This window comes from Macrosteles quadrilineatus, unplaced genomic scaffold (genome assembly GCF_028750875.1).
Source record: "Macrosteles quadrilineatus isolate MER2022 unplaced genomic scaffold, UCM_ALF_1.0 Scaffold_11__1_contigs__length_5352618, whole genome shotgun sequence".
Taxonomy (NCBI): domain Eukaryota; kingdom Metazoa; phylum Arthropoda; class Insecta; order Hemiptera; family Cicadellidae; genus Macrosteles; species Macrosteles quadrilineatus.
Window position 1 is genome coordinate 3,709,464 of NW_026542604.1, and position 23,895 is coordinate 3,733,358.

At 35.1% G+C, this 23,895-nt stretch overlaps 1 protein-coding gene across 3 annotated transcripts in view; it reads left to right on the forward strand.

Annotated features, from left to right (window-relative positions):
* Positions 1-1,163: 1,163 nt before the first annotated feature.
* The window catches only part of LOC129004752 (LIM/homeobox protein Lhx9-like), a 90,916-nt gene continuing 68,184 nt past the window's right edge, over positions 1,164-23,895 (forward strand). For all 3 annotated transcript variants that reach the window (XM_054433363.1, XM_054433366.1, XM_054433364.1), the window contains exons 1-2: positions 1,164-1,358; positions 17,031-17,172. In XM_054433363.1, the coding sequence (XP_054289338.1) occupies positions 17,125-17,172 (48 nt within the window). In that variant the 5' untranslated portion in view covers positions 1,164-1,358; positions 17,031-17,124. The remainder of the gene's footprint in view (positions 1,359-17,030; positions 17,173-23,895) is intronic.

The window sequence follows — 23,895 nt, forward strand, 5'->3', positions numbered from 1 at the left end:
CTTCAATTCCATCGAGATAAATATGGGAAGGTATATCAGATGTCTTCCTCTGTGCTTTGACGACTCCCCTAAAAGTTCGAGGAGATAATTGCTTCTACATTAGACATATAGAGCTTGTAGCATTCACGGGACAGAAACCTGCAGGTATCGCTTAGATTGGCAAATTCATAATATTAGATAAGATTAAGGCTGATTTTATAACGCCTGTTAGCAATCTTCTTCTGTATGATGTGGTTTTAAGTCCTTTACCAAACCATCCCGGGAAATGCATAATACCAAACCTTTTCAACGGGCTCGCACAAGTGGCTACACTGCCTAGGATGCTCTGCAAACAGCCGAACTTGTCTTCCATAGGAATTTCATGGCTGATGAAGCTCACATCAGTACGTTGCAAACTGGCAAAACAGAAGGAAGGTCAGATTTCCACAAATTAGGGTCCATATACATTAGGAGTGAGGATGAACCAGAGGTCCGTCTGGGTCTGAGTGACGGCCAAGGAGAGTGATGATCGTAGGCCTCAATCAAGCAATCAACAGCTTTGGTGACCAGCGTGCCAGCGTACCCTGATTCGAGCTTAAGATAAGATTCCTATAGAATATAGAATATTCAAATACGAAGTGAAAGGATCGTTAGCTTTAATATTCTATAGCATATTTTTCAACTATCAAATATCTCAGGAAAAAAAATATGGAAGGAGAAAGAATTTTGTACTGTAGTGTAGGCCTAATGTATTCTGCGAGTGGCTCATTCAATGCATTCTTTTCTAATAAAAACAAATTGACAACAAGTCCATATAACTGGGATGCCTACTTCAGTAGGCCTACTCAAGTCAATGATCAAAGGTACGTCTAGCAAAATAAATAATCTACTTCGCCTAATATTACACTCTCAACTCGCAAGATTAAACACCCAATCCTGTAAAAAGTGAAAATCCCACAGCTAAACCAGTGGTACAATTGAACCGAACAGCGGCGACATGGCTGGGCCGTGTATTTGTCTCGACAACAAAATAATCTCATTCAATATTCCAGTTGTCGCCCCTCTACGCGACGCCCCGCCCATCCCCACCACCCAGGCCACGCCTTCTTCCCCCTCCACTGTGCTTAGTTCTCGCGGCGGCCGCTGCAGCGCTGCTCGGCTGTCTCGCGCACACTCGCTCATCCTCGGTCGTCCCCGGCACATGCGCGAGCCACTACGCGAAACTCGAGTGCAACGTGAGCACTATTAATTAACGCGCTTTTTTCATAGGACACATTGGATTTTTAATCAAGCTTTTATGAGTATGCCAGTGATATTTAGGTGTCTAGTGAACTTGGTTGTGAAGTGTGTAGTGTCTTGGTGCTAAGTCTTCCACGGTGGTAAGTAGCTTGTGCAATGTTTACATCATTTGTTTTTGTATTGATAGTTAAATTGTCATTTATTTAAGAAATTAGTATAAGATCAACATTTTTATTTATTGAGAATATATCTGAGTGTATGTATATATATGTAAGTGTTATCCATGTTTGAAGTTATAAATCAGAGTAATATGAAATTGTAATATGTAATGTATCACCATAGTTAGCCTACTTAATATTTCACATACTGTACTCAAGTTTATTTTTAATGCGTTTTATTAACTTATAAAAAAATATAATACTTTAAAATATAACAATATAAAAATAAACAAAGATATACATACATTAAAAGGACAGTTAAAGACTAGAGATGTAATTAATACAATTACATTTAATGTTGGATTGTATTTGCACAACAGTAGTGCATAGCTTCCTTTTATAAATTTATATTTTACGTTAATTTACGGACAACAATTATACGTAGCCTATTGCAAATTCACATTTATAAACAAAAATTAGTTTTCAGTTTAAAACTTTCAATTGCACTTTAAACGCCCTGGAAATTATAAGTTAAATTCTAAAATTAAATATTAGATAAAGCCTTATTTATTGCATGGGCCAAAGGTCATGTTACTTTATAGATGCGTTTTACAAATCATTGAAGGTTAGGGCGGCCCAAGTAAAAGAGACAAACATATTTCTAATTTATTATATTTCTTATGGCTTGTATTTTGAATAATATCTTATAAACTTCTGTAAAGTAAGATAAGTAATAGCCGTGTAAAATTCTGATCCGGATCTGTTTTACTGTAGGTAATTTATTAATATTATGTTAGAATATTAATTAAAAACACTCTTTTCTCTTTTTTACAACTTAAACGATTAATTCTAAATAGAGCTTGCATAAATTATATATTCTTGACCTTACATGATTTTCTTAAAAGTTTACTATTGATAGTTGGAATAAAAATAAGAATATGAATATGTATTTTTCTTTTGACAATAGTACATGCATTTGGAAATGTCAGAAAGGGTAGAATGATTACAAAACTCTTCAAATTCAATAAACATGCTTCTACAAAAACTCTCATCAGTTCTACAATAAATAAATAAATACATTGGCCCTAAATCAATGATAATAAAATTTGGTCTAATTTAGTAATAAAAATGACAAAATTTGTTTCAAATTGTGATTCTGAACACAACGGCATAGCTTGAAATTATTATAAATTATTTCGAGTTCAGCAAATAGATTATTTTTAATTTTAGTAATCAATGTAGATACGCATTGAAGTATAATAGTTGTATTAAAATATTAGTAGGTCGTAAAAGAATAAATTATATTTAGAGCAAAAACCTAAACTTATGTGTAGCCTAATAAGAGTGAACACAAATGAATTTTCCGAAAATTTTAATGCATTTAAAGTGTTAATGGGTATATTTTAGTATAGGTATGAAACGGGTTATTTCCACTTAATAAACTACACAAATCTCGAGCGCTGTTTAGGAATAAAATTAAATTAGTATGAGAATATAAAATCGATGTTAATTTAGAATTATTAACTTCCATATACTTTATATTTAGTATTAATCGGATTGTAATAGAGTATATTAATTTGCGTGTTGGTGGAACCGAGAGCTCTATAAAAAAATACTAATAAATAACTAATAAATACTAATAAATAAATAACTAAATAAATAACTAAATAAAAAAACTATAATACTAATAGGTCTACATCTGGGTATTCATTTGTAGATATTTTGTATCATTCTATATTGTTTTAATTCATTTAATATGTACACTGTATCCATCACAATAAATATAACTTTTCAAATTGTCATTTGGACGTTGACGATGTATGTACGGTAATTGTTGTGAAAAAAATTTGAACTATTAGGAATAAAACCCGGACTTTTAACTCCTCCTAGATACCAGCATAAGCTGGAAAGGCTGCGTCACGATCATGAATGTTTATAATAAAAATAAAAATACTATTTACAATTTATAAGGATCTCCGTTAACTTTCGGATTTTACTTTTCTACGACTTCTTATTAACTCATAATAAGTATTGTCATGATGTTCAATACATCTAGATGTATAATGCATGTAAGTGTATGAAAGCAATATCCGACAATCATACATTTTGCCAATATTTTTTGACTCAACAAAAGATATGTACCTATGCTAAAGTTGCATGATAGATATGTTTATGTGTTGTTTCTTTGCTGCCTTTTAATCATATTTTAATGTGATAATGATAATAATATGTATCAAAAAGCAAATAATATGTAAGACAAATACTGTCCCGTAGGGGTTTGGGCCGTCCTTTTTCAAAAAGTAAAAAAAGCACTAGAGTAGAAACATGCAAATAAAAAAATAAAATAAATGCTCTATAGATACGCCGATAACGCTGTTGGAACAATACACAATAGTATATTTCATCACTAGGAATTATAGGGACTCTTTTTGACCCGAGGTCAAGTTTTTGTCGGAAAAGCGAGGGTTAAAAATTCATTTTTACCCGTGTGGTGAACTATATTTTTCATCATATTGCATCATTCATTAACAAAACCAAAGCTAGAAATCGAAATCATTTTTATGTAAAGATAACCTATCAAAATGTCAAGCAATCGACAACAAGAGGCCCTTACCTAATAAATCAATCGATAAATAGTATCGATCAATACGATTACCACAATCGAAATTTCGCTAGAGAGTAAAAATCCTACTTTAGACCCTCAACGCATGCATTAAAAACTAATGTTTTTGCTACAATGTGACGAAAACGTATTATTCGTGTTGGCTTTACATTAGCCTAGTATATGATAGTTGAAATTTAACTTCAACAGAATTACTCTTGAAATAACTATCACATTTTCCACTGTCAGCTATTTACATAATCTCTAGTCAGTAGTGTAGACAGCGAATCAAGTTATAAATCACTTAGTTTGCATTTAAAATCGAGCATCATCACAGTTTTAATTATTTCGTCTCTGATAGTGATCAGGGGTGAAATTGAAAACCTGCCTCGGTTGGTTGAGTGATTTATATTTTGGCCAGCCCAGTTTGTGCATGGCTTCTTTATTTAGTCTATACATATCTACTTGTTCATCTATACATACTAAACACGTTTTTATGTTGTTTTATTTTCACGCATAAGCTTTTGAATGCAATATAATTCATGCTCTTCAAATTCTTAACAAAATGGTACAATTTATTTTCCCATAAACATTATGGTTCAAAAGTTATTGTAAATTATGTTCTTTCCCAATAAAATAAGAGACAATCGTATTTTCGAAAAAAGCCGGTTTTGATTGAAGTTAGTATGAAATGGTCCTTATAATTCTTAAGAAAATAGTGCGACCCCCTTCCCATTCCTGTAAGAATTACGTTTCAAAAGTTATTTTATCTTATGTTATTTTCCCATAAAAGCCAATACAGACCGGGAAAATGGGTTTAAAAAATCGATTCTGATTAGAAATTTATTTGTTATGGTCTATACCTAATTCTAAACTAAATAGTGCAAAAATTATAGTTACTCTCATCGCTTATGGTTCAAAAGTCATTGTAACTCATGTTATTTTCCCATAAAAACCCATGAAAAACGGAAAAGTGGATTTAAAAAAAATCTATTCTGATCAGAAATTTATCTCCATCCGATAAAGGACAAGCAAATGGGAGAAATGTCGTTTATTAAATATGTTGACATGTTAATGACCATTAGCAACAAAATTCTATAGGCTACTTATATTAAGGCTACAGAAAATATATGCCCATACATTTTTTTCATCCTGAGTATTTTAACCAAAATACATAGAGTACAGTACGAGTACTGAGTGAGTGAGCATATTGTTCAATTTGCAATTACTGAAAGGCTGGGATCAGCTGTTTTTTTAGCCGAGATCGTTCTTAAAACCCAATGACCAAGGACAGCCAGGTCCAGTTTTGAACCATCAATAAGCTATTGACTTTTCTTGAGATGAAACAGGACGATGACCTTCTCAATGTCCAATGCACTGTCATAAGGCGTTTTGTATGGTCATCACAAGGAATAAACTTCATTTATTATTATTTTGTATTTTCAACTCTGTTATAGAAGTAGATAATGTGCAGTCTTATTATTTTAATCTTTATTCTTTTACACCACATTTTAGATGTAGGCCTAGTTTGTTGATCTTAAAGTGTAGGTCTCAATTAATATTAGTTTAATTTTTTCATTCAAACGCAATTGCTTAAATTAAAAATACAAAACCGCAATTTATTCACCAACCACTTGTTATTTTATAAGTGGTTGTTATTAAAGTACATAGATTTTAAATCAATGGATCTCCAAACGATGCAAATTATAATTTTTTAAGAGATTAGTACAAAAATTGGCTGAAAATCCTTTTTATACAACGTAAATAATTTGTTCCTTCGTCCATTCATTCATTCCGTGCTGTATAAGATCATTATTGAAAAGAAAAAAAATATGAAAAAGGTAGCAAAATATGTTGAAAACTGCTCCATTTTATAAGCTTTCCAAACATTATACTACACTATTGAGGTTGCATCTGCTTATGTTTTAGCGGTTTGAATACTACAAAAAAAGGTAACTTTTTTACTGTTTTTTAGTTTTTTCTGTTCAAACTGAAACAAAAGTTTTGCTAAATACATGCCTATTATCTATGTTTAGAATGTAAAAACCGCATGTTTTTGAGTCTTCAAACCACTAAAGAGACACATGAGTGGATCTAAACATCAATAGTGTAGCATTGGAAAGCTTATAGAGTTGCGCAGTTTTCAACATATGTTGCTACCTTCTTGTATACCGTGTGTAGAAAATGCAATAGTCCAAACTCAAGAATCGGTAAACAAACATTCAAATTTAAAAACTTGTTGGCGCCAGTCAGCAGTCTATGTTTTTAAAGAATGTTTTCTTTATTTTTATCAAAGGCCTTAATTTTAATCGTTGGAACTATTTACAATGAAGTTTTAATTATTTATCCTCCAACATTTTCAATGATTATTATTTATTAAAAATTTAATGTAGATCACGAAATTAATATTTTCTACTCAAATCCGTTTGCATGTAATTGAGAAATTGATGTATTGTGTTAAAAAACATGGACATTTTAAAAGAGATTAAAATAATTCTTTGGGAAGCTATTTTTTAGACTTGTAACCTCTGATATGCATCATCACACTTCATTTACTTTGTACTTACACCAAAATCAACATCAGTTTGAGTCCAATATTCATACCTAAACATGTAAATCCTCCTACTAGTGAAGTCTCTATTACACCAGTTTAACCGTAATCGTTCTCAAGCCTTGTAACCACGCTGATATGAAATATTAAACAATAAATCCAACACATGATTCTACAAGGGCTTAACTCCGCCACGGCGTGTGAACATATGCATTAGAGCGAAGTGCAACGAGTCCAACAATGCTCTACGGCGCATCAGATGAAGATTGCACACATATATTACACTCATAATTGTCTGTTTATGACCACTTTAATGGTGTATTTCCTCAACTTTCTTTATATGCGACCATTCCAAATGTTACTGGTGTTCTGGTTTTGTTACATAGGTAGGCTACAATAGCTCAGAAGTGGTGGTCGCATTTTTAAAAACATTCTATTCACATTCACAATTTGATGACAGGTGAAGTGTATGTTTAGTTCACGATTTTCTGTCCTCAAAATCAGCTGATCAATGATGCCTAATTGTTTTGTTTTAGTTTTTCAGTACGACATTCGTGATGACTACTTGAATCAGCATTTAATTATGTTAATATGTATCAAACTCCTAATAACTTTAGCACAGACGTTTGTTCACATTTGAGCAACATTGAGTACATTGATTTGCCAACAATATTGGATTTATAGAAAACTTCTTAAGTAACGTAGAAAGGAAACATTAGCACCGCATATCCTTATCAATTTGGTATAAGAAAACCTTGTTTTGTGTTCGGTGGATTGTATTCTATTTGGCCTTAGGTGAAGAAAAAACAAATCTTGTTGGAATTCTATTGAAGCAAAAAAATTATTAAATTTATTAGGATTTGTTTTTACACCTCTTATAGCGAAAATTCTATTAGGCTAATGAGCAACGACTGTTAAAAAATAAATTTTAACGAACAAAGGTCCTGAAATTATTTTTGAAAAAGAGCAACAGCAGAGATACAAGCATCAGGTGTGTTAATATTTCAGAACGCGCTCGTTTTGTGTGTTCTCCGCAAACAAAATGTGCCGTAAACTTAAGTAACGTAGAAAGAAAACATTAGCACCGCATACCCTTTTATCAATTTGATATAAGAAAACCTTGTTTTGTGTTCGGTGGATTGTATTCTATTTGGCCTTAGGTGAAGAAAAAACAAATCTTGTTGGAATTCTATTGAAGCAAAAAAATTATTAAATTTATTAGGATTTGTTTTTACACCTCTTATAGCGAAAATTCTATTAGGCTAATGAGCAACGACTGTTAAAAATAAATTTTAACGAACAAAGATCCTGAAATTATTTTTGAAAAAGAGCAACAGCAGAGATACAAGCATCAGGTGTGTTAATATTTCAGAACGCGCGCGTTTTGTGTGTTCTCCGCAAACAAAATGTGCCTCACTTCAGTCAACGTGCGGCGTTTACCAATTATTTTTGCGTTTGCATCAACATCAAACCACGCTTCGGCGAAACAACGCAACGATGTTTTATTTTTGCAGTGTTTTTGTTATTGTTCGAATTAAATGAAGCTAGAATTGTATGTATAAACATATAATCCACATATAACATATTGGACAGCGTTTTTTTGGGAGTCATTCCTAGTAGTTCTCAATTCACGCACTTTACGAGTGCCCAAGCGTGGTCGATCTTTTATTGAGCGGAGCGAGCGAAGCGAGCGAAGCTCTTATACGTCGACTCTTATGCATTTCGTAATACGCAAACTCCTCCTAGACGGCTGGATCAATCGTTTTCAAATTTTGCATGCTGATAAAGACCATATCGGTGAGTGCCAACATCTATATGGCGTTAAAAAAGTCTCTCAGGAATCCGCCCCACTGGGACTCAAAAGTTTCAATGTTATCCTTATGGAAGCAGTATTTGACACATAAACAAAGCCATATGATCAGCTGTTGTCTTTTGAATGCAGTAATAAAGAAATAGCTGATAGCATTATTCCACAGATATTAGAACAGAAACGGTATGTATCATAAATATAATAAAATGACGACACTAGCTTGAGGTCCGTGACGTAGGAAGTGGTGAAGTAAGTAGTAAATGCGAGCAGTCCGGAGTGTGGAAACTGTTTATGACGATTAGATTTAGGTATCTGCAATCCTAAAATGCTATGGAAAGGGAGGGGAACAGGTCTGCGACGTAGGAAGTGGTGAAGGAAGTAGTAAAGGCGAGCTGTCTGGAGGGGGGGGAACTGTCTATGACGATTATATTCAGGTATCTGCAATCCTAAAATGCTATGGAAAGGGAGGGGAACAGGTCTGCGACGTAGGAAGTGGTGAAGGAAGTAGTCAAGAAGAGCTGTCCGGAGTGTGGGAACTGTTAAAGACGATTAGATTAAGATATCTGCAATCCTAAAATGCTATGTGAAGGGAGGGAAACAGGTCCACGACGTAGGAAGTGGTGAAGGAAGTAATAAAGGCGAGCTGTTCGAAGTGTGGGATCTGTTTATGACGATTATATTAAGGTATCTGCAATCCTAAAGTGCTAAGGGAAGGGAAGGAAACAGGTCCGCGATGTAGGAAGTGGTCAAGGAATTAGTAAAGGCGAGTTGTCCGGAGTGTGGAATCTGTTTATGACGATTATATTCAGGTATCTGCAATCCTAAAATGCTATGGGAAGGGAGGAAAACAGGTCTGCGACGTAGGAAGTGGTAAAGGAAGTAGTCTAGGCGAACTGTCCGGAATGTGGGAACTGTTTAAGACGATTATATTAAGATATCTGCAATCCTAAAATGCTATAGGAAGGGAGGAAAACAGGTCCACGATGTAGGAAGTGGTCAAGGAAGTAGTAAAGGCGAGCTTTCCGGAGTGTGGGAACTGTTTATGACGATTAGATTAAGATATCTGCAATCCTGAAATGCTATTGGAAGGGAAGGAATCAGGTCCGCGATGTAGGAAGTGGTCAAGGAAGTAGTAAAGGCGAGCTGTTTAAAGTGTGGGATCTGTTTATGGCCATTAGATTAAGGTATTTGCAATCCTATGATTCTATGGGAAGGGAGGAAAATAGGTCCGCGACGTAGGACGTGGTGAAGGAAGTAGTCAAGGCGAGCTGTCCGGAGTTTGGGAACCGTTATGACGATTCGATTAAGATATCTGCAATCCTAAAATGCTATGGGAAGGGAGGAAAACAGGTGCGTGACGTAGGAAGTGGTGAAGGAAGTAGGCAAGGCGAGCAGTCTGGAGTGTGGGAACTGTTTAAGACGATTAGATTAAGGTATCTGCAATCTTAAAATGCTATTGGAAGGGAAGGAAACAGGTCCGTGACGTAGGAAGTGGTGAAGGAAGTAGTAAAGGCGAGCATTCCGGAGTGTGGGAACTTTTTATGACGATTAGATTAAGGTATCTGTGATCCTAAAATGCTATTGGAAGGGAGGGAAACAGGTCCGTGACGTAGGAAGTGTTGAAGGAAGTAGTAAAGTTGAGCTGCCCGGAGTGCTCACCGGATTGCTTTATTGCTTGCTTTTAAGTCAATCTATATATTTAATATTGTAAAAAAACAATTTTTTTACCGAATATATTAAGATAATTGGCTGGTTAGTTATGTTTGAGTTGTTATGAAGGTAGCAGATTTGAGAGATTGCCATATATTTTGTGTTTTCCCTTATATAATCACCATCACATGAAGTCCTCTAATGCAGTTACTGAATCAGCCAAAATGGTTGAATCCGAAACTGTAAGGGTTGATTTCTAGATTATCACTAGCTGGAACTGTAACGCCCTATTTGAGAAAAAGCTAATGACCATCGCAGAGGTTTTAAACTTGAAATGTAAATGCAGGCTTCCAAAAAGACCTAAAATGACATCTCAGTGTTTTTACTCCCCTTCACTACAAAACAATGTGTAGCCAAACTAATTATCCTATTAATTATATCCGCACAATCTGTCTTCACTTAAAACTGTAGGTAAAAATGTTTATAAAGCACGAATCGATACATATTTTCGATACATGCAATCGTTTACAATCGAAATTTACAACTGAGTTGAAAACAGCTGATATTTGAAACTCCATAGAGGCTAAAAAACGATTTTTACTCCCTAAAGAGTAAAAATGCTACTTTAGATCCGCAACGCCTGCATTAAAAACGACTTTTTCCTACAGTTACCTAACAATGTACATGTTCTCTCACTGATTTGAGAAAGCAAAGTGGCCAATTCGCTCATCAGTGAGACAATGTTAACAGTATACAAGTACTGTTGTATTTGTCACTTCACGTTAAATGTTATATTAAAAGTTCACTTCTGTGTAAACATAGGTTATGTTTCTTCACCAATTTATTTGTTTTATGGTAACTGTAGGAAAAGTATAATGTGCAACTCGAGTTCAAAGTACAATTGCCTCACTCGAGAAACCATTCCTCACTCGCCTACGGCTCGTGAGTAAGGATTTCTCTCGAGTGAGTCAATTGCTCACTTTTCTCACTAGTTGCACAAATAACTATTTCTACTGCAGTATGACAAAAACAATATAATATGAACCCTTGATGACTCCGCTCAATTTTGTGGATGCCTCTGCGAACGCTACCTAGTATAATTATATTTACTTTCTTGTGAGTCAACATACCTATTTTTATTTATTTTCTGTATATTTAATAACTCGTACAATTCTGACCAAGAAGTTATTTAGGTATGCCAATGTCAATAATTTAAAGTTCACAAAATTTTACAGATTTTTCAAATGCTAACCGAATAGTTGAATCGCCTATGTTGGTAGTGTTTTGTTACTTTTAATTAAGGCTTAAAATCGTTGATATAGATTTAGGCGTATGCAAACGATACACTCATCTGTTTCTAACTGTTATATGAAGTAGTGTTGTTTATTTTTAAGGTTCAATGTAATGCGTGCAAGTAAGTCTTGTGTAATCCGTGATCGAAATTGAACATCTGACAATTTATCATCCATCGTTTACGAAGTTACAGTTATATTCCTGTTATGAAATGGGATCGCAACTGAAGAATTAATTAATCCAATAAATATGAATTGAGAATAGCTGTGTGATGAGGGTGATGAGTAGCTGCATTACAAACAAGCAGATCTTTGAACTAAAAAAACTATTAATTTTTGCAGTATCAGACCGGCGACCTGACAAGAATTTTAACCCATCCACTCAGCTGTTTTATTTAGGACTCTTGCATTTCCACGGTCTCCACTAAAAGCCAAATTCGTATAAAACCTCAAGAGCATAAATAAGATGTTAATGCGCAGCGTGATTGGCATTTCGGGTGCGTGCAGCGTGAGCCGGTAAACCAACATAACATCTGATAACGTCCAAAGTCACGTCATGTCAAATCACGTCACCCAACTACGTCATAAATCGTGCGAACATTGCCTTTGAATTATTTATGACGTAACGTGTAAACTGAGAAGCGCGACTTTGAACGGCGATTTTTATGAGTATTTGCCGTCCTATTTTTGATGATTTGTGTTTTAGTTGTTGTTTTCTATTAATATCCGTCAAAATTTGGATTTTCGTTAAATTTAATCCCTTTTAAAGACTTTGTCCGATTTCTAGCGTGAAAACAGGTTGAGTTCTTTTGTGGGTTGCGAACAGTTTCTATTTAGGGTGCTCGTAATTTATGCTGAGAGATTATGCCGAAATTATTCATTACAAAATGATGGGCTAACTTGTGTTACTTCTTCATTTCATCACGAAAATTGATGATAAATTTTCTTACGCTATCAATTTTTTTTTATCATCAACAATAGTTAAACTCACAATAGGCTTCTGGACAATCAACATTGGTTCATAAATATGCATTGTTTGGAAACGAAATTCGACCGTAAAGCACTAGAAATGAAGGCATCGATTAGCGATTTTCGCGTGTAAAAAGAGCCGCGGTACGGCCGACGGTCGTTTATAGGCGTTCATAAATCATTTGAAACTGGCTATAAACAGGGAAAGTGAAAACAATTAAGTTTATGTTCACTTAACTTGGTAATGAGGTGCCCCTGCTCTGAGCCAATCACGGCAATATAAACCACGATATAATATATAATACGTACGAACAAGATATTGGACTTAATCCCAGATTGTTAAAGTTTCATTATCGTATAAATTTATCCAGGTGAACATTTATATTCTTGTGAGGAATTATAATTCTCTGTGAAATTGCACAATGACTTTTATATGTTGTAAGGTAAATTTGGTATTTTATTCTGTTGTCATGATGGCGCTACAGCATATCCTCGAGATTATCGATTGGTATTAACAATCGTGTACATGCTAACGATAATAATTCAAATTACATTTAAATAGTGTCAGTGAAGTAGGCCTACTTGTGGATTAGTGTGTATCTTTTGTGAAGAGTGTGCATGAACAGCCTGAGGATAACGCCAAAACTAATTCCTAAATGCAATTTGATAATCTGTTAGTAGGTATATCATGAATAATGTAAATTTCGTCTACTTGCATAGAGCATAATGGTGTCAAAAATAGACATACAATTTTTAACCGATTTGGTATATCGTACACGTACGTTAGTTGCGTTGCAACCGGGGTAATGTGATAATTCGTGAATTAAATTTGCGTGTCATTGAAAAATCTGTTAAACACGTAAAAATGAACCTTTCTGGTGACAATGGTTCAATGACATGCAAACAACAGAAATGTATGGTGTGTTAGTAACCCCTGGCGTAATTACAACAAAACAAACAAAACAGCTGATAGTCAGCTGTTAATGAGTCGTTATCCTGCAATAGTTAAGAATATCGGGCTACTTGATAACTTCTTAGTTAAAGAAGAGCTGAATTTTTATACACTGTTTTGTACAACACTGTTCAACTCTGAGAGTGTTGTTACCTAAAATACCTTTGACTATGAAATGATCAATAGGTACATGCTGATCCCAAGATAACAGTTGTACCTAGTTTTAAAATATAACTAATTGATCCTCTAGAGTTGTTAAATGGCTGATTTTCGTTGGAATCACCGTATTTTTAACCTAACCAAATTTTAAGGCCAATGTATTGTAATATTTGGAACCTGTAAAGAATGAATCGAAAAATTAGAGAGAAAACATAGTTTTAACAGTAGTCACTCTGTGATTGGATAATTCATCTATGTTTTATTTGAACAACAATAAGATATAATTTGCCCATATAGATTTGTTTTCCTTATTTGTTTCCGGAATCGTTTTCCTCATTACTTCAGACATGGTATAGAGGGGTCGAGGTATTTATTATCAGTAGATAAAATTCATATGATAACGAACCCATATATATTAGATTACGGTATTTCATTATCCAAAAGTCAATCAAATAACTGAGTATCCATACCTGTGCATTTAAGTTTAATATGTATAGTTTCGGTTTCAAGCGCTTATCGTGCATTTATAATTTAAATTTTTGTCGATCGTGCGAAATATATTTGTATCAACGTTCTGAAAGAGTGAACCAACGGCTTCTTGTTTTTGGGTTGTTAGTCAATATAGGGTTTTCTTTGGAATTAACTGTTGTGTGGTTCTTTTAACTTAAATATAACACGGTATATATATATGGGCTTTTCGTTCTAAATCAGTTCTATCTTTTTAAATCACCACAACGTATAAGAAGGTTTAAAAAGTCGTCAGTTAGCAATAAAATAACTTAATTTGCGAATTAAACCCCTATTATTTTGTTCGTAACAGAACACCACCTTAATTTGACGGAAGTATTTAAAAACTTAAGGCCTAATGAATTAACCATCGCAGATATAAACGAAAACTACAACACCTAACTTCTTGTAGAGGTCGCAAACCGCCCATTCCGCGGGGTTTACGACCTATAAACTATAGAGCAGAATTACAGGTGCGATTGTATTAGAGAAATAAAGATTTAAGTAGCCACATTTGGGGCTGAAATATTCATGGAGTGCTTCAGCCGGAAAGATCCGAGCTAAAAGCCGCATCATATTTCATTCGCAGGAAACTGGCACGGACCACGTTAAACGGTACCGTAATTGCCAGAGTACGTGCTGAAGAAGACTTATGTCTGCTGGGCTGATGTGTCACTGATAGCGGGCTGAACAAGATGTCGACGTGGAGGCATAATTAAAACTTAAGCGTGTAATCCCTCAAACAATGGGAGGTAAATTAAATGAGGACGTAAATTCGGAAACTCGTCCACAGCTTGGAGTGACAGCTTGGGACTGTTTACTTTGTGTTGAAAACCTTGGTTCAGGAATTGTTTGTAACTGCATCGAAAACCATTGTTTTCAATAGATTAGGTATTAATTTGTATTCCTAGGGTAGGCCTAAATAAGAATTAACTGTTAAGAATCAGTTTCTATGCCACATTTTCTGGTTGATTGATTGAAAGTCATCGATTGCTTTTTATTAATTCACCTTAATGTTTTGTTTTGTTGTTTTTACCTGACAAAATGTAGATCATTGCATGGATTAATAATTGTTCAAAAACATTATGTACTTGACGTTTCTTCAATGATTATTATTATTGTTTTCTTTCAACTGAGCTGTGTGTAAACATTTCCTCGGCTAATAAATGTTACTTTGTGCACTGCACATCTAATCCCATCAGAAATGTAATAAACGAATGCGTATTCAGTAGAGTCACTCACCTTACAGTTATCACAGTGTCGATTCCAACCGGGACAGTTTTGGAATTAACACGTCCTAATAAATTATCTTTGTAGCTCCCGGTCTACAAACCAATTAACTATCGACCTGCGCTTTAATTACGAACAATAATAACCAGTCAAAACAACACGCCCCTACACTGATCGTTCGTATTCATAACACAATAAAATAAAGATGTCTCAAGCCGTGGCCGTTTGTTTAATACCATTTCTTACCTCATGTATATTTATTACTAATTATCTCACTTGGCTTTGCTGCAAACGCGTTAACGGACAAAGGCCTCTGTGGGTCGGTTAGCGTTGGCTTTAGTCCGTTTGTTTGATATAGGCCTAGGTGAGTATTTGTATATATTATTGTATACAGCTATAAGATTTATGTAGCAAATTGGGAACAACCATGACATGGACAATTCTCACGAAGAGCAGTTATTCGTATAGTTAGAGATATATAAGTCTAAAATGGCTTGTAGCACTGACTTTGAAAAAAAGTAAAATACTCTTCTTATTTGAAAGTCTGAAGAAAATGTATCTTTTAATATGTGTTTCTTGTTAGTATCTTTTGAAAGTTGTAATGCCAACTAAATGTTTCCAAAAAATAAAAAAGACTACTCTACTCTTAGAAAGGATAGATTATAGAATCAACGATGTATACGATAAACGTATAGGTACGTTAAATCTACGCTAGTTTACTATAAAAATTAAAATCCAAAATATATGTAAATTCCACGTTACCAACGGTGTAGGAGTTGGAGCCACTCGTCTGGTCGTCGCAGAATGTTTCCAGGCATTGGCAGGCGTGAACCTATCATGCTAAATATACACCATACAGCCGTGAATAGCTTAGACCAATTAGTCGACTAATTAAAGGAAAGTGACCCGAACGTACGGGTTTCAGCCGCAACGCCTCTACAGGCTCGGGATTTGTCAATGCTACTGCTTGCTGCTTTGTGCTTTTTACCCTTCGCTCCAACTAATGATCTTGCGACGGTTCATAAATCCCGCCCGACAGTCGCGGCCGACGTTTGGCCATTTAAATCACACGGTTTCATCGTGTTTACCAACATTTCGTGTTCAAAACAATTCTTTGAAACGCGTTCGGGGTGTAAAATGTTGAAGATGGCTTTTGATCTTTCGAATTTATTTCGAAAAACTCTGTTACATGTGGAACAAATCTGACAAAATGAATTTCAGTATTCTTTATGACTCGCTAATATTAAATTTATATTTTAACTCTAACCTTTAACTCTTGGAGTTCTACCTCTCCTACGGTGGTGATCATAAATTTCCAGTGGGTGGAAAGAAGTTTCTCTAGGCCGATGGCCTTTTCTAGCATTGGGCGGAGCACCTTTGGCTTGTGATGAAAATATTTTGAAGCTAGAGCTGTTCTACAGTTTGGCAAACGGTATCTTTTTGGTGGTGAGGTAGCTGGTTTTATTTAGTTGGAGGGGAAGGTTAGTCCTAGTTCATTGTAGTTGTTGAGTTGTTGTGATTGATGCGAGTTTACATGTTTTGACTTGACATATTGGTGAGATGTTCTGTGGTGAGATTTAAGTGATGGTGAAGTGAGGGTTGAAGAATCGTTGGAGGTATTAGGACGTTTGGGAACGGTCAAGGGATTTGAGGTTTCCCTGAGGTAATTTTTGAATGGTCAGTAGCATAGCTATGATGCTATCTTTCAACTGCCTTAAAACTAGAGGTATGGGACAACAAGATAATCAGGTTGGCAATGATACGTGTGACAAATTTTACTGCAGGAACAATCGCAAACTCTCCAGTCATTTGCCTGAATATCACGTTTCGTTTTGTACCCTAACATTGCTGCAGGTGCTCTTTATCATATTTGACTGTATTGACTTTGATGGAGAGTGCAACATTGTATTTGACTGTAGTGTCTACCTACAGGTGTGGAGGAGCGGACAGCCTCTAGGACCATGACGTGCAGGTCCAGGAGCTAGGTGGGAGTCGCTGCTGTAGCCAGAACACGGAACCCACCCTCATGGGAGTGTATGAGGTGCAACCCCAGTACACACCCGGGATGCATTGGGTAAGTGGATACTTACAAAGCTTAAGAGTTTCTAAAGACAGTACATCATTTTGTACAGCAAATTTATTATTAGGTAAATTCAACGAAAGGTTTCGGTGTACCAATACTGTACTTATGACGGCTTTTATAGTGGTTATTGTATGTTGCTACTTAAAAAAAACTGTCCTGGTTCAAATCCCGCCATTCACCAATAGCTTTAAGGTGATAATGCTGCAACCAGGTGGTTTAGAGACCATATATATTATTCTAGAAAAAAATTCTCGGTTGAAGAGATCACTCTTTACTGGTGTTTGATTTGATAACTCCCAGAAACTTTTTCAAAAGTAACATAATACTTTTGTAAGAAGCCAATGTGGATATAGGTGCATTAGTAAAAGCGTATGTTCAATCTATGAGTCCTTATAAAAATATAGATTAACTTAACTTAAATCTACTTTACCACAGTTAACTGTCGGTAAGATAATCTGCTGGTATACCACTAATGCTAATAAGATCGACTCAAGTCTGTGTGTAATCATACTATAGGTTTATTATGAGAAGATACATTTACGACTCTTCACCTATTCCGTAAGACAAATTTACGTTACCGCCGTGAACTGTCGGTAAGATAATCTGCAGGCCGTGTACAGCTAATTGTCCAAGTCGCCGCTGTACGCCAGATCGCTAGTGTCGCAGATTGAGACGTTCACGCAACTATGTTAATTACCGTGATTAGAGGCTTACCGGATAATTATTGCCTTGTAATCGATAGCTCGCTCGGCGCGCCCTGCTAGCCACATCGGCTATTAGCTTAACTGCCTCTAATTCTGTTTGCCTTTAACCCTATTAATTTGCTCCACTTCCGAACAAATTGCAAGATAAGTGTAAAAATTGTGCTAATCAGTTGATTGATGTGCGGTTGAAATATTTTCTATGTAGGAAGTTTGTCATTATTAAATAGCATATCATATCGCAACAGGTTGAAGAATATCTTTAGTCTGAGTGCTAACAAACTACTGTTTCTATCTTTAGATCAAGAAAACAATTATGTTGTATCGTGAAGAAAAACAATGAATCAGTTACAAACTGTGTATGTGACAGTTTATCATACGAGTATTTAATTTCAACACAGTATTTATTCATAGCTCGTTTTCAAAATGCAAAATGATTTGTAGCCGTTTAAATTAAGCTGTCAAACAAAACAACAAAGCGTAATAATTTTCACCTCAATTCCGTCTGGGTGGAGTCGTACATTTACATTTCCTTTCGAGCCTGATTTAATTCCAGACTCGTGGTCACTGACGGTGCTCAAAACAATTTGTTCGGACGTGTTACGTTGGCAAAACGACACGGCCGGGGAGTTTTCCCGTGTCAAATTTGAAATTCATCGTCCAGTGCCATATTTTTCTCGCGCCTTCCGTGTCTTCTCGGAGGGAAACGATAAATTATCCGTTGTCTGTTCACATCGCCAAGACGGTGACGCCCATGGTTCGCTGACAATAATTGTTGTGGGGTACAATAATTAAAAGCTAATTGTACCCCACGGTTTCTTACGGTGCAGGGCTACACTGTACGATAACTGGTCGCTCCTTGTTTATGTGGCGGGATCCTGACCAAGTACAGATTTTAATTGTGCGAAATTAACCGTGTATGCACAGAGAAGTAGTGACGGTGCGCGTGGACAAATGTAAGAACACTGATTAACGGTAGACATTGTAAAAATCGTCGAACCGATTATGTATTTTTTAAACTCTTTACTGTGTCTTTCATTTGAGTGAACTATTTATTATAGGGCCTGCTTTAGGTTCTATTAATCTAATATTTTTTTTTACTAAACCCATTTGCTACTGGAGTATACATGTTATGGGGAGCGAAGCACAGTAAATTGAGTTTGAACTTAAAAAAATGCAATTATATCGCTGGTTGTTTCTTGGTTAGCACTTCGCTACGTCCATCATTCAGAGCTAGGAAACTAACAATTTTTGCATATGTGCACAAATATAGCAGTTCGCTGTGTACATAATGGACAGCTACGAAGTTTAACCATCTTTAGCAACTTAAATACTCAAACGTAACCTCAAAGTCTATACCAGATTGCACCAGCCAGCGCCATCTCGCGTCGTGGCGCACTGCGCCGTTGCACTTTACTGCGACTGCGCTGCACTATGATAGTTTGATTGTAGCCTGTCTGCGCACGCGCATTGTTGCCGGTTTGGCCCACCCACACACGCCGGGCTACTTGTTAGCGGTCTACACTAGATCTTATCTACGGACTTAACTTTCAGCTGTTCTCTACAACATCCGCGACCGCGGTGACACGGCCTCCTACTCGTTATCGTCCTCGGTCTGTCTCTTTGTTGTAAGATGTATGGGTTGGTGGATTTGGGGAAATTGTGCAATGGTGAAATACGTAAAGTAGCTGAGAAAGTCAAAAAGTTTAGAAAAAAATTATGTTTTCATATTTGTTTTAGTTTTTTTCTAAATTCCTATTGTAAAATATCCGGCACGAAAGACCATAAAAGTATTTTGTCAGTAGGCCATTGGCATTTTCAAGAGGGAATACAAATCGATTTTAGTCCTCAGATTGTCTATTATGCAATAGGTCCACATAGAGTTATCTAATAGCAATGACAATATTCAGTATTCATAAGTATTCATATCGACGTAATTGAATAGAACCTCCGACAGTTTGCTGTTGTGGTCAACTGACTTCCTGTTGTATCTACATTTTGATCAAACCAAAACTGGAAGAACAGTTAGTTTATTGTACACTTTTTAGCATTTTTATTTTGAAAAATTATGGAGGAAATAAAAAATACTGACACTAGCACACTCAGCAAAATACTTATTCGGTTATGATCTCTTTCAGTAAGAAACTTAATACAGATGGTAATATAAATGCAATGTCCCCTCTAGTATCTTAGTAGTCTATGCAAAAATTGAACATGGTGATGAGATGTCTACTGGGTTTAAACTATACCAAAAACTGTTGTTCAGAACCCCAAAGCAGTACCCACATAAATCTATATTTTAGCTCATTTTTACAACTATTAAAATTACACTTGTATTTTTTATTATGTATATTTTTTATACACGAAATGAGCTATTTTCATTTAACTATTCTGCGGTCCATAAGACCATGATAGGCTGAATAATTTACCCATTAAAAGTTAAGACATTGTCCTTTCTTACGCGATTACTACACGTCCGCTCTCTTCGGATTAGTAATCAGCTGTGTGGATATCTTCTGGATAGAGATTACGTAGCGGATATCCGGTGTAATATCGTCCAGTTAATTTGACGAGATATCGGCGCGTGGCGTCTTGTGCAACGTACGCTCGGAGGGGGAAGATTGTGAAAGTTAAAGTGGATTTTATCATTTTTTATAAATGATACTACGTTTATTATCTTCGATAAATGCTGTTGGAATACTTAAATATTTTTGAAATTTTAGTTATGAAGTTATTTTAATTTAGTTATGAAACTCATTGAATCCGATAAGGTTACCACTTAGTCACTGACAAACCCTTAATATATCACGAACTAGTTTATAACGTAGGCGTAAACAATATGAAGTATAAATTTAAGAAGATGTTATTTATATTGGATTTTCCATTAATCAACTCAAAATTTCGCGATGGGGTTTCATAAACAACATACTGTATTAGGGAAACAAAACTGCATGATTACATCTCATGTTTACTTATAGATTAGAACGTGAAAAGCTGAAAATGTTAAAAGCCCACCACATACATTAAACTAAATATTATTTTACATAGGAATAGCATTTGGGTCATAGTTGAAACACCAAATTTTCTAATAGCCTACATTCGTTGAATTAACGGTTGGGAAAATGCCATTTGAGTCCGTCTTTTCAATATGTAAACTAGACATTATGTTCGTAAAATTTTGAACCGCTGGTATCTTCAGCTTTACTTTATTTTTTATGGCTTAGCATATTTTATTTTAGCAATCGAGGACTTGTCCGAACAAAGTTTTTATGGACTCATGGTGTCTAAATGATTTTAACTTAGCACCATTTATTTAAATCAAACAAAAAATTAATAGATATTGAAACATATTGTTTAGACCGTAAAGTTTAGCCTACTATTAATCATTGTCTTTGGATTCCATTTTAATTTATCCATGAAAATCCGCAAAAAAATTCTTAAGCATAAAATTTTCTAAAGGCCGTTTTAACCCTTAAAATATTTAACTTTAGTTCCATATTTTACTTTACTACCCACACATCTCCGAGTCTTCACTCATAGCATATGCAACGTGACAATTTATAATTGTGGAGAAAACATTGACTGCAAATAGTTGCCTTATGTTCAGTTTGGGGCAGGAATTAAGGGATTAGCGAGTCACACAATAGAACTAGTCTCACCAATATACTCTTCTCGGAAACGCAGCCCAGGATAGCAGCAAGGGCTGGTGGGACATGTTTCTACTCGACAAGAATGTAAAGTCGTACGTTGTGGAATAATATATCTAGGTCAATGTGAATACCCAAGAAAGGGGAAGAATTGGTAATATATGGAAAGATTGATAAAATAGCATTCCAATTTCGTGATGGAATAGCTGACACAATTTATCAGTTTCCAGGTTTTAATGTCGTTAAATATTTTGTTTACTCAATCTTTTTACATTTTTCTAAAAATGTGTACAACTGTAATATACAAATTAAATTTTAAACGTAAATAAATATAGTACATAAATTCAGATCAAATGTTTTAATTTCACTGGTCACTTTAATTAAGGGTTTATTGACGTAAAAAAACACATTACCTCTAGATGTCAATTATACTGCATATTTTTATTTCAAACTAAATTTAAGTCATAGAATACCTATTTAGGGGTTTCGCTTCCCTGGCCTTACTCGATATTTTAAAATAAAACTTCATGCGTATTTAACACAGGCCTATTAATAAAGAAACAAATCTTCCAGAACTCGAAATAGATTGCCATTGTAACATATTTTTCACAGTCTTGTACAAGTAAAAATGTAAAATATAAGTGTATTTATAGAAGACTACTTTTTGCTACAATCATACGTCCATAAACGCTTTATACTTAAATTAGTTATATAAAGTATATATTTAAATATAAATTAAATTAGTACTAACTAATAAATTATTTGACAAATTGCTAAGATCAAAAGTGTTCAATTAGCAAAATACGTAACATATTCCAAAATGTCGGACGCAATACTCAGTGTATTTAAAAGTGTGAATTTAGTTTTTCCCACAGTTAAAATTTTCATTCTTCCATTTACATAGCAATAAAATTTTTACAATTTCCCCCCGTGTAACCCACATAACCTACAAACACATAATCCACACAACGAATACCTCCAACTCTGGCTTATGTAAATAAGAACGCACCGTGCATGCGTGTTCTGCAAGGTATTATGATTGAAGAAAGCGTGTTCCCTTATCAGATCGTCGCCAAGCCATGGAAACGAGAGATAACGGCTACCATTGCCACTATGAATGTCTTGATTGTATCTGGAGTCTAGTGTTCCCAGAAGTCAACAGTAGCTGCAGCATCCCCTACATTGTCACGGCGCGGCGCCAAACCCCTCACATGCCTGTCTAGATGGCATCTAACACATTGCTGCATTGCTACAGTAGCGTGAGAGATGCTGATGTAGCAATTGCTTCGATGCATCACAATAAAATCGAAACAAAAATAAAATGCCAAGATGTATCAGTTGATGCTATCTAAAAAAAGGTTGGCGTTACGTAACACGATTAAGTTTTTTACACTATACGAAAACAAACCTTTAACAATTTCATTAGTTTATAAAGTCACAATAAATGAACATGAATAAGAAATGCATGCCACTTTCTTGGTATGGTATTTAAAATATTACTATACTTTCATTATTATTAGAGATTAATAACAATGCAACAATTAATTGTTGGAATCGTATTAGAATTGACAATTAACAATTGCCACACCAGTGCTCTATACCTATTACTGAATATTGTCACGCCATTGGATTATTTTGCGTTTTTTAGGGAACGATCCTTTGACTTGACGTTACGTTGGTTTACAGTATTGTAATGGAGGTTCTCCTCCACTACTTTAGAGTAGCCTACTTTACGAGAGTAATTTTACGATTATTTGTATGTTATATTCAAATAGAACATAGTGGAATGAAAAAGTAAGCAATTGGCTAAGTTAGGTGGGTTTAAAAGTCCATATATTATTTTATGGTGATGTCATTGTGTGTAGAAACTATTTCGTTTTCTAATCAATGGTGTTGTTCATTATTTTACGTCGATCACCATAAATCGAAATCCATAAATCTTTATTTTTCTGTTGCGAAGTCAATCTATAAGTGCTGAAAAACATATATTTCGAGCCCGATGACGTCCAAAGACAATTTTTATTTATAAACACCACAAAGGTTTCCGCACCTGCGTCTAGCAACACCTGTCCTGTGGCTGACGCTGTGACGTGAGAGGAGAGGTTTAGAAAGTAGCACGCGCGTGTGCGTGTGTGTGTGCGTACGTACAACATACTCGCCTTATCACACATACTCATACTCAGCCATTTGTATAATGCCAACTCAACTGATAGTGAACATTGCAATTATGTGCATCTCGGTTACGCAAGTTGCGGTTTATGTAATTCATAAGTGTTTTATGTAACAAATCGCCAGTGGAAAAAGTTCAATTTAAATTAGTTAAACATGCGTTTTATTTCTAGTAGACTTATTCTGACTGTTGTCTT